Here is a 14,284-nt window from a genome sequence, read left to right as displayed (position 1 = left end):
ACCATGAACTGATATGTCTGGTTGGTCTCATAATCTAAGGGTCCAGAGACAGATATGAATACCGAGCCTTGATTGTTTATACTGGTAGGAGAGACCGAGAATGGTAAATTGTCTGGGCCATCCAGATCCAGGGTGATCGTATCTTCTGTGGTCTAAAGCAAAGACAAAGTGTAACAAGATCGGCTAAATCAACATCAGAAGTTTGTATGTATTTATGTATTTTAGATCCTCCTGCAAGCAGGAACTTGCGAAGAAGCCATCATTGGCTTATCAAAGCCGCAAGCTGACCGAAGTCAGTCTCTTAGATTCATATTTCACGTCCATGATTACGAATTGTCAATTGTCAACAACTCTGTAACTGGACGACACACATTAATCTAGGAGTGACTCGAACTCGGGACCTTATGATTGAAAGGCACTGGCATTAACCACTGAGCTAACACTCCACAAAAAGTTTGATTCAATTTATTGGACAAATAAGAAATTCTGATATCCCCCAAAAAAAGCTGTTTACCACACTGTGTCTTTGAGTAATTGTATCTCATTTTTGTAGTGGTAGTAATGTAGTTTGGCTGATTTGTGATATTTATAGCTATATTGTTTTGTTTGCTATCTTCAGTCACCACAACTGATTGAGCCCAAAGCTATACTAACATGTAATCCTATAATCCAGTGTATATTCTGACACTCTCTTTATCCTCATATATTTAGCATCTGTCCTAATGGTGCCATAACCATTGCCCTGAATTCATCACCATAACACCAAGGATAGGATTGATTGCATGTTTTTAAGATAGGCTGAACCAAGCCTCAACGACATCATCAGGACACTCCCCTTGTGTAACAAATACAAGTAAATCATAAACAATGATTGATTTTGATAAAACACATGGAAGTATTGCTTTATATGTATATATATATATATATATATTAATCAGGTGGGAGGGAAGAATCATTTCATAACGACCTACTCATGGAGGTAAATTATTATTATCTTACCCTGTCACCATCAGTAACGAAGATATTCAGAGGTAAGATATTTCCGACTGTTTCGGTTTCCAGGATGGTCGTCTGGTAAGCAGTTTGATTGAATGAAGGTGCCTCGTCCTGTACATCCATGACATTTATACTGAAGGTGTTCAGGACAAAAAACGTTGGAAAGTCAGTCTCCTCAGCCTGAAAAAGAGAGATATTATATTAACAGACATCATGATATTGAAGATCAAATGGTAAACAACTATGTGAAGCATATAAGCCAAGCATATGATATTTGAAATGTTTGCATTTTTCTCCGGCCACTTTAACATGAGAAAAGTTCCAAGGCTTCAACAATATCAGAATCATCTCATTTCATATTTTTAAAAATGCCACATTGTGGTGTTGGTGGCTAGTCATTTTAACAAAGTTTATTTAGGAAAAGCATAAATGTGGGAACTAGTGGGAAGTAAGACCTGTTTCAAGGTTGGAAGATTACAGAAACCATGGAAACTCACTCTGACTGTGACAGTGAATGATGAGGGCAGTGTTTGATCATCTCTATCAAGTGGTTGAGCCAAGACCAGCTGGCCAGTCATAGCATCAAGGGTGAAGAGCCCATCTTCATTTCCTAAATTTTAGATCAGAAATTTAATGAAACTTAATCATGAAAACTTCATTATTTTTAATGTAAGAACACAAAAAAATTGCTTCAACAGAAAGTCAACTTCCCCCTCTTCTTGTCAAAGGATATGAAACATTAATATTGAGTTTTTAGTTTGAGTTTGATAAGTTTATTTATGTCTTTTCTTCAACTTTACCACTTTTAACGACCTCACGACCTAACGTAAATCATAGAGACCATGGAAGAACAATACTGTACAACAATGTTTAATAGATGTCTGTAAAATATCAAATGAAACATTAAACTTTCATATTAGGTTTCACAAGTCTTGAATCTGACCAGATTTATTTCCTTTACAGTGATACACTAATTATTTCACTTAATGACATATTTCCATACATTACCTGCAACAATACTGTAAGACACAGCTCTAGGATTGATGGTGTCTTGGTCGACAGCTAGCACAGTTTGAATCACAGTGTCCTGTCAAAACAAATCAAACAGAACATAACTGGTGAGGAAATACCATAGGGTAGTGTATGAGAGATTGATGAGAACCATCTCGGGTGATATTTGGTTTTTTTAAAGGATGAATCAGTTTGAAATCCTAAACCTTTGTTAAACAAGTATGATACCCTTATTTCTTTTTGGCTCCAACACAATTTTGCTTTTGATATTATTTGATAATCATAGTTACCTTAACTCAAATTTTAATAATGAATGCAAAATTTTTAACATAATAATTTATTAGAAAAATGCTTTCAATTTGTGCATGGTGCTAAATCAAAGAGAATTTGAGAGCTAATAAAACTGGGTTTTAAATTGTTAGATCACTTTCACATACATACATTATTCATTTGCATTGTTTCAGACACCATTCTTCAAAGGAACCCAAATGGTATGTGTAAAGTACTTAAAAGTTACATTGAAACATGTTTGTACAAACCCATTGCTACATGAGTATGTTCACTGGTGAAGACGACATAAGTCTTCTAGCCTAAGACAAACGATTGTGCATTTGAGAATGGGCCCTTGAATACCACTGCCATAACAGATTACCTGCCTCGGGCATTTGAATGGGCTCTCATGGTAGATCGCGGGAAATCTGAGCTGTGCAAGTGACTTTTCCACGCTCGTTTCCTTTGCGAGGCTTCACGAATTGATTATGTAACACACAGGCTAAAGTTCCAGACTAATAAACTTTGAAAGCTGAAGAAGTGGGCAGTGGCGAAAAATGGAAGGCAGTCTTACTATAGGGTGGATTTTCAAATGGATACAGTAGTTCTACTCAATTTGAATACAGGTTTTGTTTTATAAGTATGTCACATGATATATTATATATCGCTAATATGCAACTGCTACAGTAGACTGCACGATTTTGTCAATGATTAAAAGTAGGTGTTTAAAACAAATCACTTGAGCCCTTCTTTTAATACACTAAATTAAATTAAATGTCGTTGTAGCTTCAAGAGTACAGTTAAGTAAGATTGCAATGACATGGAAGTCACTTCTTGTTAGCAGTTGTCAGGATGAGAAGTTGACTGGACTTGTTTAATACTGAGATGAAACCTTATCTACAGTTTACTCAGTAGTTATTGCCAATTGATTGCTGCCTTTAAGAACTTTAGTGAACTGTCTAGTACACAATTTAGCAATGTCAGCCATCTTTTATGATCGATATATATTATTTTGCTCACCACATTTTGTGTCTCAGGAATGGTGATATCGTACGGAGTATTGATGTAGATTGGAGGTGAGTCTTGAATATCAAGGACATCAACAGTCAGTACTCCAGAGATTGACATAGGTGGAGAACCTTGATCCTGAAGCATAGAAAGAAAAAATACCAAATATCAATGATGATTACAGAAATCAGCCTTCAGTCAGGGAAATCTAGCACCTGTATGTATGTATGTAGTCATCATCATAGTTTAATGTATATTCCAAAACTTACTGGTTTGGATATTTACGCATGACGAGCTAACCTGTCTCCCCACAACCTTAGCAACCCCCCCCCCGGTCTACGCCCTTCCTTCTCATGAGACCGGTCATAGGGGGTGCACAGTGTTAAAAGGTTACCAGCTCATTCTAGGCACAGTAGAGGTGCCAAGGTTGCGGGGAGACACCAAGGAACGAAGTAAATATAAACTAAAACCAATATTGTTGATGGTAAAATACCATCAAATCAAATTTAGGTGTGGTATCAGACATTAAACACTCAAAATTTCATAAATGATTATATAATGACTAAATTGTTAAATTTTGTCAATCTGGTGTCCCTGGGTGGTGATGATATTGTGACAAATATTATCGCTTTGTGAAAACATAGTTTTGTCAATGATGATGTACATTGGGGTCAAATTCTGCTCAATTTTCAAACAGTACCTAGAAAGAGCTCAATAGACAATATCCTTATAAACAATGCTGAAGGTTGAACCAGCAGGGAAATTTTTTTTCTGGTTCTCGGCTGGAAAACCAGACCTTATATTTTGGTTGTCCGAACAGCAAATGTAATTGTCTGAAGAAAGTGTGGCATAATAATAATGGCCAAAATGTACACTGTAACAGAGAAATATATGTTGCCGAATAGAACACTAATTGATCATTTTAACTAGTTGCGGGTATTTAGTGTTCATTGCAATCTGAATTTGATGTAAACAACTAGTCGTCCAATGGGCAACCTCCATGACTGATTTTGGTAGTTCGAACAGGAATTCAGTTGTCTTGCACAACTGGACTTCCATTTAAAATTTGCCCTGACCAGGGTATGATAGTTTACAACATCAAGTACTTGATAAGGAAAGTTCTCTAAATTACCTTATTCTTCACAGGAATTTGACAAATATAATTTAACAGTTAATATACTTTTATTGTATGGATACAATGCAAATGCGATCCCCATTTATTGATATTCTTCAGCTGCAATTTGGCCTATGATGTATTCATCGTTACTCACCTGTGCAATGATTGTAATAAAATACTGTTGTGTTGTCTCAAAGTCCAAGTTGTGTGTTAAAAACACATCCCCAGTAACAGGATTCACTGCAAACAAATTTGCCGTATTCTGTAAGAGAGAAAGTTAATGAATAAAGAGAGATGTCATTACTGTCACCAGTGGTGTCATAAAACACAGCATCATGATTATCACCCAAAAGATAAGGTGATAAGATTTCCACGATTTCCAGGAACAGTTCCGATAATTCATTTATCTTCCCCAAGTATCTCTGGAATAACCCTGGAATGTACTGTCCCAGAGTAATACAAGCGTCACCCTTAAACAATTCCCAATTATTTTCAAAAAGGCAGTGGAAACTTTTGTTTCATTTGAACAAAAACGCTCATTTCTGTTAGTTGTATTATACACATTTGAGCACTTGACCATTGTATAAATACTACCTCATGATGTGAAGATCATGCATCAAGCATCAATTTCATTTCCTTGATCTACTGGAAAAAGTATGGTCACCTTATAATGACCATTAGAGGCTACATAAGCCAGAATATTAACATAGGTTGCTTATGTGTTACACGATCAGACTCCTAATGAGGTAAGACAATCGTTAATATTTTTTTATGACAATTTTCTCTTTCAGATAGATTAATAGATTAATTAAGATGGTTGCGCTTGTGTCTTCTTTAATACATTACTCAACAGATTGGAAGTGATAATTGGCCCATACCGATGCATTTGAAGATGGTTCCAACGTCACACTCTCAATCATGTAAGACACTAAAGCATTGAGACCATCATCCAGATCTGTAGAGGTGACTCGATAGATCTCCTCTTGCGGGGTGTCCTCTGGGAGCTGGATTAGACTTGGTAGGTTGAGGTCTGCTGGAGGGTTGTCATTGACATCTTCAATGATGATAGTTATCACCTGATCAGTCTGAAATATCAGATGATAATAATTCAAAGAAGATATAAAAGCATTACAACATATTCCTGTGTGTCTACTCTGACCAAGTCGTGTAAAAACTGGCACATAATCTGATAGGAAGATTTATGTCATGGGGCTCTCCAGCCATGCCCAAAATTAACAGAGGGCGTTGTCATATGTTTAAAGTTTCAAGTAAAACACATTGTCTTTAAGCACCCCAACTTGTGTTTTCTGTTAAAGTCAATCACCCAGGGCATCTGTATCAATGTCAATCACCCAGGGCATCTGTATCAAAGTCAATCACCCAGGGCATCTGTATCAAAGTCAATCACCCAGGGCATCTGTATCAAAGTCAATCACCCAGGGCATCTGTATCAAAGTCAATCACCCAGGGCATCTGTATCAAAGTCAATCACCCAGGTAACAATTTGTCTGCCATTCTGACCAGGAGTCACTTCACTTCCCCTTGCTCCTTGCTATTAGTTCCAAATATTGATCAATTCTTTGCTTGGCTGCTCCTAGAGCAGCATTAGGTATCAAATTCTCTGTCATCTGACCAGGAGTCACTTCACTTACCCTTGCTCCTTCAGAGTCTCTGACTGTTACTGTCAAGTTGAATGAGTCACCAAGAGGAGTCTAAAGAAGGAAGCAAAGAAGAACGAAAGGTAGAAAGATCCTTAAAGGAGCATTACAGATCAATTATGACTCTATTTATTCTAGCTCTACATAACATTACACACTACTGAGCAATATAGTACTATAAAGTAACATACTACTTGGCAAGGGTTTGAAAACATTTGAACCTCTCTGTGATTTTAAGGCATGAAATGACTTACATATTCATGAACAATTGATGTAGTAACCACCACCCCCCCCCCCCAAGCTCAGCCCCCTCCCCTCTGCATCCCTTTCCTCCTGAGGTAAATGTCCAGTTTGCAATTGGCCAGTCTGTTCTGTGTGCTTTTTCAAGCTTTGCTACAACCCCAGCTATATTTTACATACAAAACTGAGGCAACTCATTAAAGTATGTTTTGATTTTTGAAATGAAGGATCAAATAGATTTCATGATTTAGTGTTGAAATCCATGTTAGCCAGGAGCCACAATCAAAATTATGTTTCCTCAAAATGTTCCACAAAACTTGGAGAATTTTTTGACCCCAAAATGCCATTTTCATTCCCAAAGCTGTTTCATCTCCATTGTTCAGTCAGTCAATTTACACTATTCATTTAGTTGTCTGTTCATCTGTCTAGTTTCAATGTGTCCTTGATCTGTTTTCCCTTTAGTTTGCCTTTGAAGAAGATCCAGCTAGGATCGAAAATCATGCCCTCTAACGACATGTCCTCTAACACAGGTTTGTTTTTGGCAGTATAAAAGCATATTTTCCTCTTTGAGAAATCACATTTTGATACATTTTCAGTTTACCTGGTCCCTAAGGTAAGTTCATTTTCCCTTAATAACCACACACTATCTGTTCTCTCTAATCAAACATTGCCAGTTTCTTCTTCACTGAGAAAGTCCAACAACCTAGTACTTTGATTCTCCACTTTTGACTTACAAGGCAGCTTGCCAAATTAAACTCTGTAGGAAAACCTTCAGATATTATAGGAACAAGATCGTTACTGTACCTCTCTATCTAATTCCTGTCTCAGAAATATTTGGCCGCTCGATAGATCTATCATGTAGAAGAGTCCAAGACTGTCCGGAATGCCAAATTCTAGAGAATCCCCATTCAAATCTCTGGCGGTCAAGGTTATCACCAAGGAATCTATGAAAATTAGAGTGAAGCGATAGTAAAGAAAAAAAACGTGATAAAGCGTTATATTTGATATTAAATTTCATATTGAAAATATCTAAAAAGTTGCAGCAAAAGTAGTTATTTGGGTTTTGCTGGTCTCTTATAAACTTAAGGCAAACTTTATGACAGTTGTGAATGACCAAACACGTCTGGTGATTGGCCGTACAGTCTGAAGTCTGATCAATGAAGTATATGCTTGCCTGAAAAAACCTACTGATGGGAAAAGTCAAAACAAAGTAAAATAAACAATAATTGTACAATATATCACAATAAAATTTTTGAATTACTTGAAACTGAGATTTCTTTAAGTTTAAATACTAGGTGGAGTATCTTCCCTTATAAAGAGTAGTTCAAACTTACCAGATGGAGTATCTTCCGGGATGGAAAAGGTGTTTGGTGAGGTGAACTCAGGAGGATCATTAGATGGAGAAATAGCTGCAAGTAGAAACAAACATTACCACTTAGTGTAACCTGTTGACCGTTGACTTGATACGATGCAGCATGGAAGTTATAATGCCTTCAAGCCAAGGAATAACTTTAAACTATCATCATAAACTAATGTTTCTATTTCCAATTTGTTCTTTGCAAAGTGAATAATACCAACATCACAAAGTCTCTGGGCAATAACATTTATACTTGAATGGTTTGAATGGTTTAACTGATTACTAGCAAATTAAGACTTGAAAGGTTTGAAGAAAAAAGCAAACAGGAGAGTGTCTTAGTTTGCCATATTGTATTCTTAGAACACTCTGTTCAGGGAGTTGCCCAAATGTGGCTACAAAGTACAAAAACCGGTTGGGATTCTAAAGTAACTTTTGGAACAGACTTCTTCAAGATAATAACATGTTTCAGTATATACTTACTGCTTTCACAGAAGACACCAGTGTATCCATCTAAACAGATACAGTCAAAGGTCAGTGGAGTTGGTTCGTTGCAGCTTCCACCATTTCTACAGGGGTCAGAGCTACAGGGAGCCACTGAATAAATAAATAACAAAATGAAGGATGACATTAAATGTACATATTACACATAAATATCAATACATGAAAAGTAATAAATAACATCAGTTTCCTTTTCAAGAATGGAGTGATTTGCAACAAGACTTTTATATAAAATTGTTCAGGCTGTTATTTAAAACTGGTGGTGTTCAATCAAGTTTTACATGATTGAGGTGTGTCCTTTCTAGGAATAGACAGTTCCTGAACCTGAAAAAAATGTGAAAGTCAATCTACTATGCCATCAAATTCAACATATGCTCAATGGTAGACATGGTTAAAACTTCAAACTAGAAGCATATTTTCTTTTAAAATTAGGGAAAGGCTTTGCATAAACACTGCTTATTTTTTATATTAAAGCAGTAGAACAAACTTTTCAGGAGTAAGAAAGTCATATCATAACGATACTTTCAGTTTCCTGATATGACCGTGACTGTTCAAAATGAAAGAACCATGACCTAAATGTTTCTCACTGGACAAAATGTCACTTACTAGAAATAATTAGTTGCTGCATTTATCATTATCATTAACAACATCCAGGCTTAAACTTTCACATGCAACAAATGAATGAATCGCTGGATGATATCCAATGCAAATAACGCACTCAACTCAATATTCAGCATTTATTACTTAACAACAATTTAAGATTGAAGTTATTGCAGCTGCATATACAGTCAATGGTCAGTGTCTGTTCTGTATTGTAAGCTTATGCAGATATTATCTAACTTAGGAATATCTATCCATGCTGCTATACCAACTTTACTGTGTTTTCGTTCTTTCTTTTTTCCTTAAATTTTAGCAGACTTGATTAAATATTTGATAAGTATTGAAACCTGTCACATTCACTTCAAAACACTAGTACATCACTGTTCTTTTGTTCCATCTGAACCATTGTCAAAGAGAAATGTATTTAAAAATAACAGAGCAAGAACTTGTCTGTCTCTTCCTGTTCCAAGAGCTCATGAAGGGCTTATGTTCTACAGGCTCTTAGGAACTTCTTGAGTTACACTACTTTTGCAATATGAGTTCTTTAAATGTTTAGGTGATTTTATGAATATTTGATAGTTATTATATTCTGTCGCATTAATATTGCATTTTGAATACTTACGGCACTGTTCTGGTGTTTCATCAGAACCGTCATCACAGTTTGGTGTGTTATCACAGAGCTGAAGTAAGGGGATGCAGGCACCTCCATCTTGACAAGAAAACTGGTCGGCATTACAAGGAGGAAGACAACCGACCTCGTCAAAGAATCCATCAGCACAATCAATCAATCCATCACACCTTTGGCTCAGACTGATGCATTCAGTAGTCAGACAGAGAAATTCAGTTCCCTCCTGACATGTCATTGGTGGTTCAGTGGGTGTTGTGGCTGCAAGGATGGGAAAAATTAATTAATTACGAGCAATATGTAATGGAAGATGTAATACAGAATCAACATGTGCCATACAGAGCCAAAATGTATCATCAGGGGACTTTCAAAAACCAGCAGAGGGAATCCACTATCACCCCCTCCCACCCTTTCATTCTTTGTTATATACTGAACTATCATGACAATATATAGAGTGGTTGCTACATGCACCATTGCCAACAACAATATGATTGTACAATACTGTAATCTCTACTTCCAAATTTCTCGCACATATTCTAAACATCAGTACCCAAATGTGTCACTGCTTTACCATGTTTGTTTCAACTGGGGGGGGGGGGGTAATATTTCCATTGTTTAGTCATTATGTGATACTGTACCTGAGTGGCCATGCTACCCTAAGGATAGTATTAAATTCTATAAACCTCAACAAACAATATACAGTGAATTGAAACATTCTCATAAAGGGTTGAGACAACTTACAATTATCTCCACAGTTGGCTCCACTAAATGAACCAGCACAAAGACAAATATAAGATTCTCCAGTAGGTACACATGTGCCTCCATTCAGGCATGGAAGGCTTGTGCACGGATCTGAAGGAAAAGATATGAGAAATGTTTGTATTAATCACAATTATGTGCAGCAAAGAGTACACAAGAAGGTGAATGACATCGGATTAAAGACAATACTATATCAATAAAAAGAGAGTAACATTTATTGGTAGGAGACTTGAAAATAAGGCACTGCCAAGGAACTTCTTTAAGAAAATAATGTCCATGTCATCCCCATCTCACAAATGTCAAGAGGGAGAGGGTCTTACATTTCGATCCGCCTAACAGAATCTTCTCCGATTGATGACAAATGTGTTTTTTAGCAAGAGAAGAAAAGTTTGAGTTTACAGAGTACATCATTGAATGTAGTAACATGTCGTGAAAACACTATTGGGAATTAGTGAAATAACAATGTGAGATGTAACTAATTATTAAAGGTTTTGCAGAGAAGTATTCTCATTTGAGTTCATCTGAGTCATAACTAACTAATAGGAGAAGGATATATTTGCTTTAATACTTACTTCCAATCTGACAGATTTCTCCAGTGAACCCTCCTGAACACCTACATGAGAAGGTACCCTCCTCTGTATTAGGGATACAACTACCAGCATTCAGGCAAGGAGTCAATATATCACAAACATCTAGTGAAAAGATGATAAAAGTAAATAATATACAAAATTGATTAATAATGATAATATATAGCCCTAGGACAGGCTCTAATTACATTAATGTACACAATACACATTTTTCAGCAACCAATTCTCTCAATAAAAATTATAAATTTGCCTCTTATATACGAATTTCATTCACAACATGAAAACTATTTTACCTCAAAGAGTTCAAAAGAGACCTAAAGGTGATTTGTGAATCAGATTTAGTTTTCTCATCAAAGTACATTGGGGATCACAGGTAGAATGCATTTCCGTGACATTGTCTGATGCAACATCATTTGTTACATACTAACAATAACAAAGCACTATAACTCTGCCGGTTAGGCTTACAGAGTGGCAAGCACCACACTTTCAAACTGTTCAATTGAGATGGTGGCCGGAACTGAAGACAAAGAGGTGTACACCTCAGACAGCAGAGGTATGATCCCATCAACTCCATATCAATTCGAAAACAAAACACATGCCGCGAAAGTGTCCATTAGCCATATTGTACCCAAAAACCTGCTGTTTGTACTGAATGGCAGGTTTTTCCAGTTGGTTAACTGAGTGATCAGACCCTTCTTTTCGCACCTTAGTTGAGCTGCCTATTCGTCTATTATGCAACTCATCAAACAGCTAGTAGCCAAATCACCATCAGATCAAGGCAGGCATGGCAAGGTGTGAACAAATCAACTCTTTCAAACTCACCAATCCCAGTCTGGTTTGCAGGAGAGATAAAGTTTCAGTAAGTTGAGGTCAAGAGAGCTGAAAAATGCAACCTATGGGTAATGGACTAATTCTTGTCATGTAGCTTACCAATTCCATTGCAAGTATCTCCAACTCTTCCAGACTGACACAGGCAAGTGAATCCAGACTGCTGGCTCATGTCATTCACACATGTACTGCCAGCACTACACGGATTTACAGTACAAGGTGCTGTAAAAAGGTTAAACAATTTAAGAAACAGTGTTATAGGACGTTTTATCAATACAATGGATAGCTTGCTTAGTCATTTCTTTTCCAAAACTGCAGAAGACTCTAAAAAAATGAGGAATTCATCATGTAACTTTGCATTTCAGGAAATTTTATCATGATTAAGAGCAGAGAGGTACTGACAGGCTAACGTAATATCTTCACAAAAAATTAGACATTTCTCTGAATATCAATAAACTAGAGTGATACAGACACAAGAAATATTTCTGTTAGTAAAGTGTCCCAATAGATTGGCACGCTTCTCTGATACTTAAAGATAAAATTTTAAATTTAAAAGTCCGGACAAAAATCGACCGAATTTCTGTTCGGACAACCAAAAGCAGCTTTGGAATGTTGTCTGGGAGACAACTCACTGTTTACATCGAGTTCAGATTGCATTGTAACTAAATATATAATTATTATATTTATATTATATATAATGATATATGATTATATATGGTATCATCCACCATCACTTTGAAGACACTGAAAATAAAAGAAAAATTTCTGCTTGAACAGTGTCCCAAAAAAAGAATTTCTGTTTGGATAACCAAAAGCAGCTATGGAAGTGAAATGAAGAGGTGTACACCTCAGCTAGCAGAGGTTGGCACACTTTCTTCATACTTAAAGATAAAATTTATATTTTGAAGTTCTACAAATGCCAATGTTTTTGTTTTGTTTTTAGATCTGTTTGTAAAACTGCATAAAAAACATATCATTTTAGACTCCCTTTTACTGTGTAATAGACTGTGTTTTAACTTTTATTATGCATAGATAGTAAGTTTGGAACTACTCACTTAATTCTTAACATTTTTTTAAATGTATATTTTATTTATTTACTACGTTTAGGGTTCTATTTTTTATCGTTTAGTATTGGGTGTTTATTACTATCTGTTTAAGGGTTTTACAATAATTGTCTTACTGTACTATAGTTCTCATACTTATTTATATTTAAACATTGACTATGATTTAATCTATTTTTCTATTTACATACTTCTGAAATTGTTTTGGACTATTGCGTTTTAGTTTCTAGTATCGTGTAGTACGTGTGTTTTTTATATTGTTGCTTTTGGCAGTTACATTTTTTGCCTTATTGGTTCTATATATTTAATATTTTGGTTTTTGTTACTATTTGTTTTTAGGTTTTACATTTGTAAAGCGCTTTGAGCAGCTTTGCTGATTATGCGCTATATAAATATTACTTATTATTATTATCTGTTTCCATCTACTGCTAATGCATAATTAAACTGTGTTTCAAAATCAATCAAATTTAAGCACTCAACGAAATTGATAGAAATTCAAATGTACCAAACTGAAAGACCATACAAATCCACTCTCAACTTTGCCCAAATCTGAATATTATCTCTGATATCAGCTGTTTTGTTATAATTAACAGACTGAGTTCTTGAAAATACTGCTTGTGATTGCAAGAAATTTAAGTTACCACTGTGAAAACAGGGAAGATCTCAAACACCAAAAGAATGAATACTTTAACCTCCCAATCCATGATATCATAAACTTGAACTTCTTTATTATTAAAAAAGTAATTTTAAGCAAACCCAATTCTAGGACTTGTCCCAGAGTATCATACAATCTGTATAAACAAATATTACAATGCTACTTGGAGTGTTAGCTCAGTGGTTAATGCCGGTGCCTTCCAATCATAAGGTCCCCAGTTCGAGTCACTCCAAGATTAATGTATGTCGTCCAGTTACAGAGTTGTTGACAATTAACAATTCATAATCATGGACGAAAAATATGAATGTAAGAGACTGACTTCGGTGAGCTTGCGGCTTTGATAAGCCAATGAGGCTTCTTCGCCAGTTCCTACTTACAGGAGGATCTAAAATACATACAAATACATATATACATACTTACCCTGTACTTGACATGTTGGTCCAATGATGCCAGCAGGACATATGCAGTTAAAACCTGTAAAGTCACCCGTAGCATGACAGGTGCCTCCGTTATCACAAGGATTAGAGCTGCACGGATCTGTGGATATCAAGTATAGAAAGCAAAATCAGTACACATGCATCAGATAAATATCTGAGGAAGACTGCTGCTTTTTATAACAAATATCACCTCCGATCATATGGCTACCACTCTTTCACAGCAGATGTACAAAGTCTAGTTTAAGTTGCACCTTGAATGGGACTGAAGTTGTCGTTGCAGTTGTCACTTCAGAAACTCTTGAGGCTAAAAACCAGCTAATCTGTTATCTTTCCTATATGAATCATGGCATTTTTTACGGAGCATTGAACTGTACAAACGTCTCCTCTTTTCTTTGTGTTCTCAAGTTTTAATCTGATCCATAGTAAAATATGTTGTAAAATAGTATTTAGAAATCAACACACTTCTACGGTCTTGAATTTGAAAGAAAAAGGTGACAGAGGAAGGTATAGGAGCCTTCTGTCACTTGAATCACCATGGCGAGAGCTTGTAAACTAAACTACCTGTTTGTGTAGGTAA

At 36.0% G+C, this 14,284-nt stretch overlaps 1 protein-coding gene across 3 annotated transcripts in view; it reads right to left on the bottom strand.

Moving 5' to 3' along the window:
* Positions 1–14,284, bottom strand: part of LOC139969054 (protocadherin Fat 4-like) — a 124,680-nt gene that overhangs the window by 63,063 nt on the left and 47,333 nt on the right. For all 3 annotated transcript variants that reach the window (XM_071973793.1, XM_071973794.1, XM_071973795.1), the window contains 16 exons: positions 13,691–13,807; positions 11,657–11,776; positions 10,712–10,831; positions 10,122–10,232; positions 9,378–9,641; positions 8,138–8,251; positions 7,635–7,709; positions 7,105–7,244; positions 6,055–6,114; positions 5,281–5,487; positions 4,557–4,664; positions 3,298–3,423; positions 2,005–2,083; positions 1,494–1,606; positions 1,000–1,176; positions 3–152 (listed from right to left, as the gene is read on the bottom strand). In XM_071973793.1, the coding sequence (XP_071829894.1) occupies positions 3–152; positions 1,000–1,176; positions 1,494–1,606; positions 2,005–2,083; positions 3,298–3,423; positions 4,557–4,664; positions 5,281–5,487; positions 6,055–6,114; positions 7,105–7,244; positions 7,635–7,709; positions 8,138–8,251; positions 9,378–9,641; positions 10,122–10,232; positions 10,712–10,831; positions 11,657–11,776; positions 13,691–13,807 (2,081 nt within the window). The remainder of the gene's footprint in view (positions 1–2; positions 153–999; positions 1,177–1,493; positions 1,607–2,004; positions 2,084–3,297; positions 3,424–4,556; positions 4,665–5,280; positions 5,488–6,054; positions 6,115–7,104; positions 7,245–7,634; positions 7,710–8,137; positions 8,252–9,377; positions 9,642–10,121; positions 10,233–10,711; positions 10,832–11,656; positions 11,777–13,690; positions 13,808–14,284) is intronic.

The sequence above is a fragment of the Apostichopus japonicus genome, chromosome 6 (genome assembly GCF_037975245.1).
Source record: "Apostichopus japonicus isolate 1M-3 chromosome 6, ASM3797524v1, whole genome shotgun sequence".
In the NCBI taxonomy this organism is placed as follows: domain Eukaryota; kingdom Metazoa; phylum Echinodermata; class Holothuroidea; order Aspidochirotida; family Stichopodidae; genus Apostichopus; species Apostichopus japonicus.
Note: the sequence above shows the minus strand (reverse complement) of the source record. Positions and strands in the feature narration are given on the sequence as shown.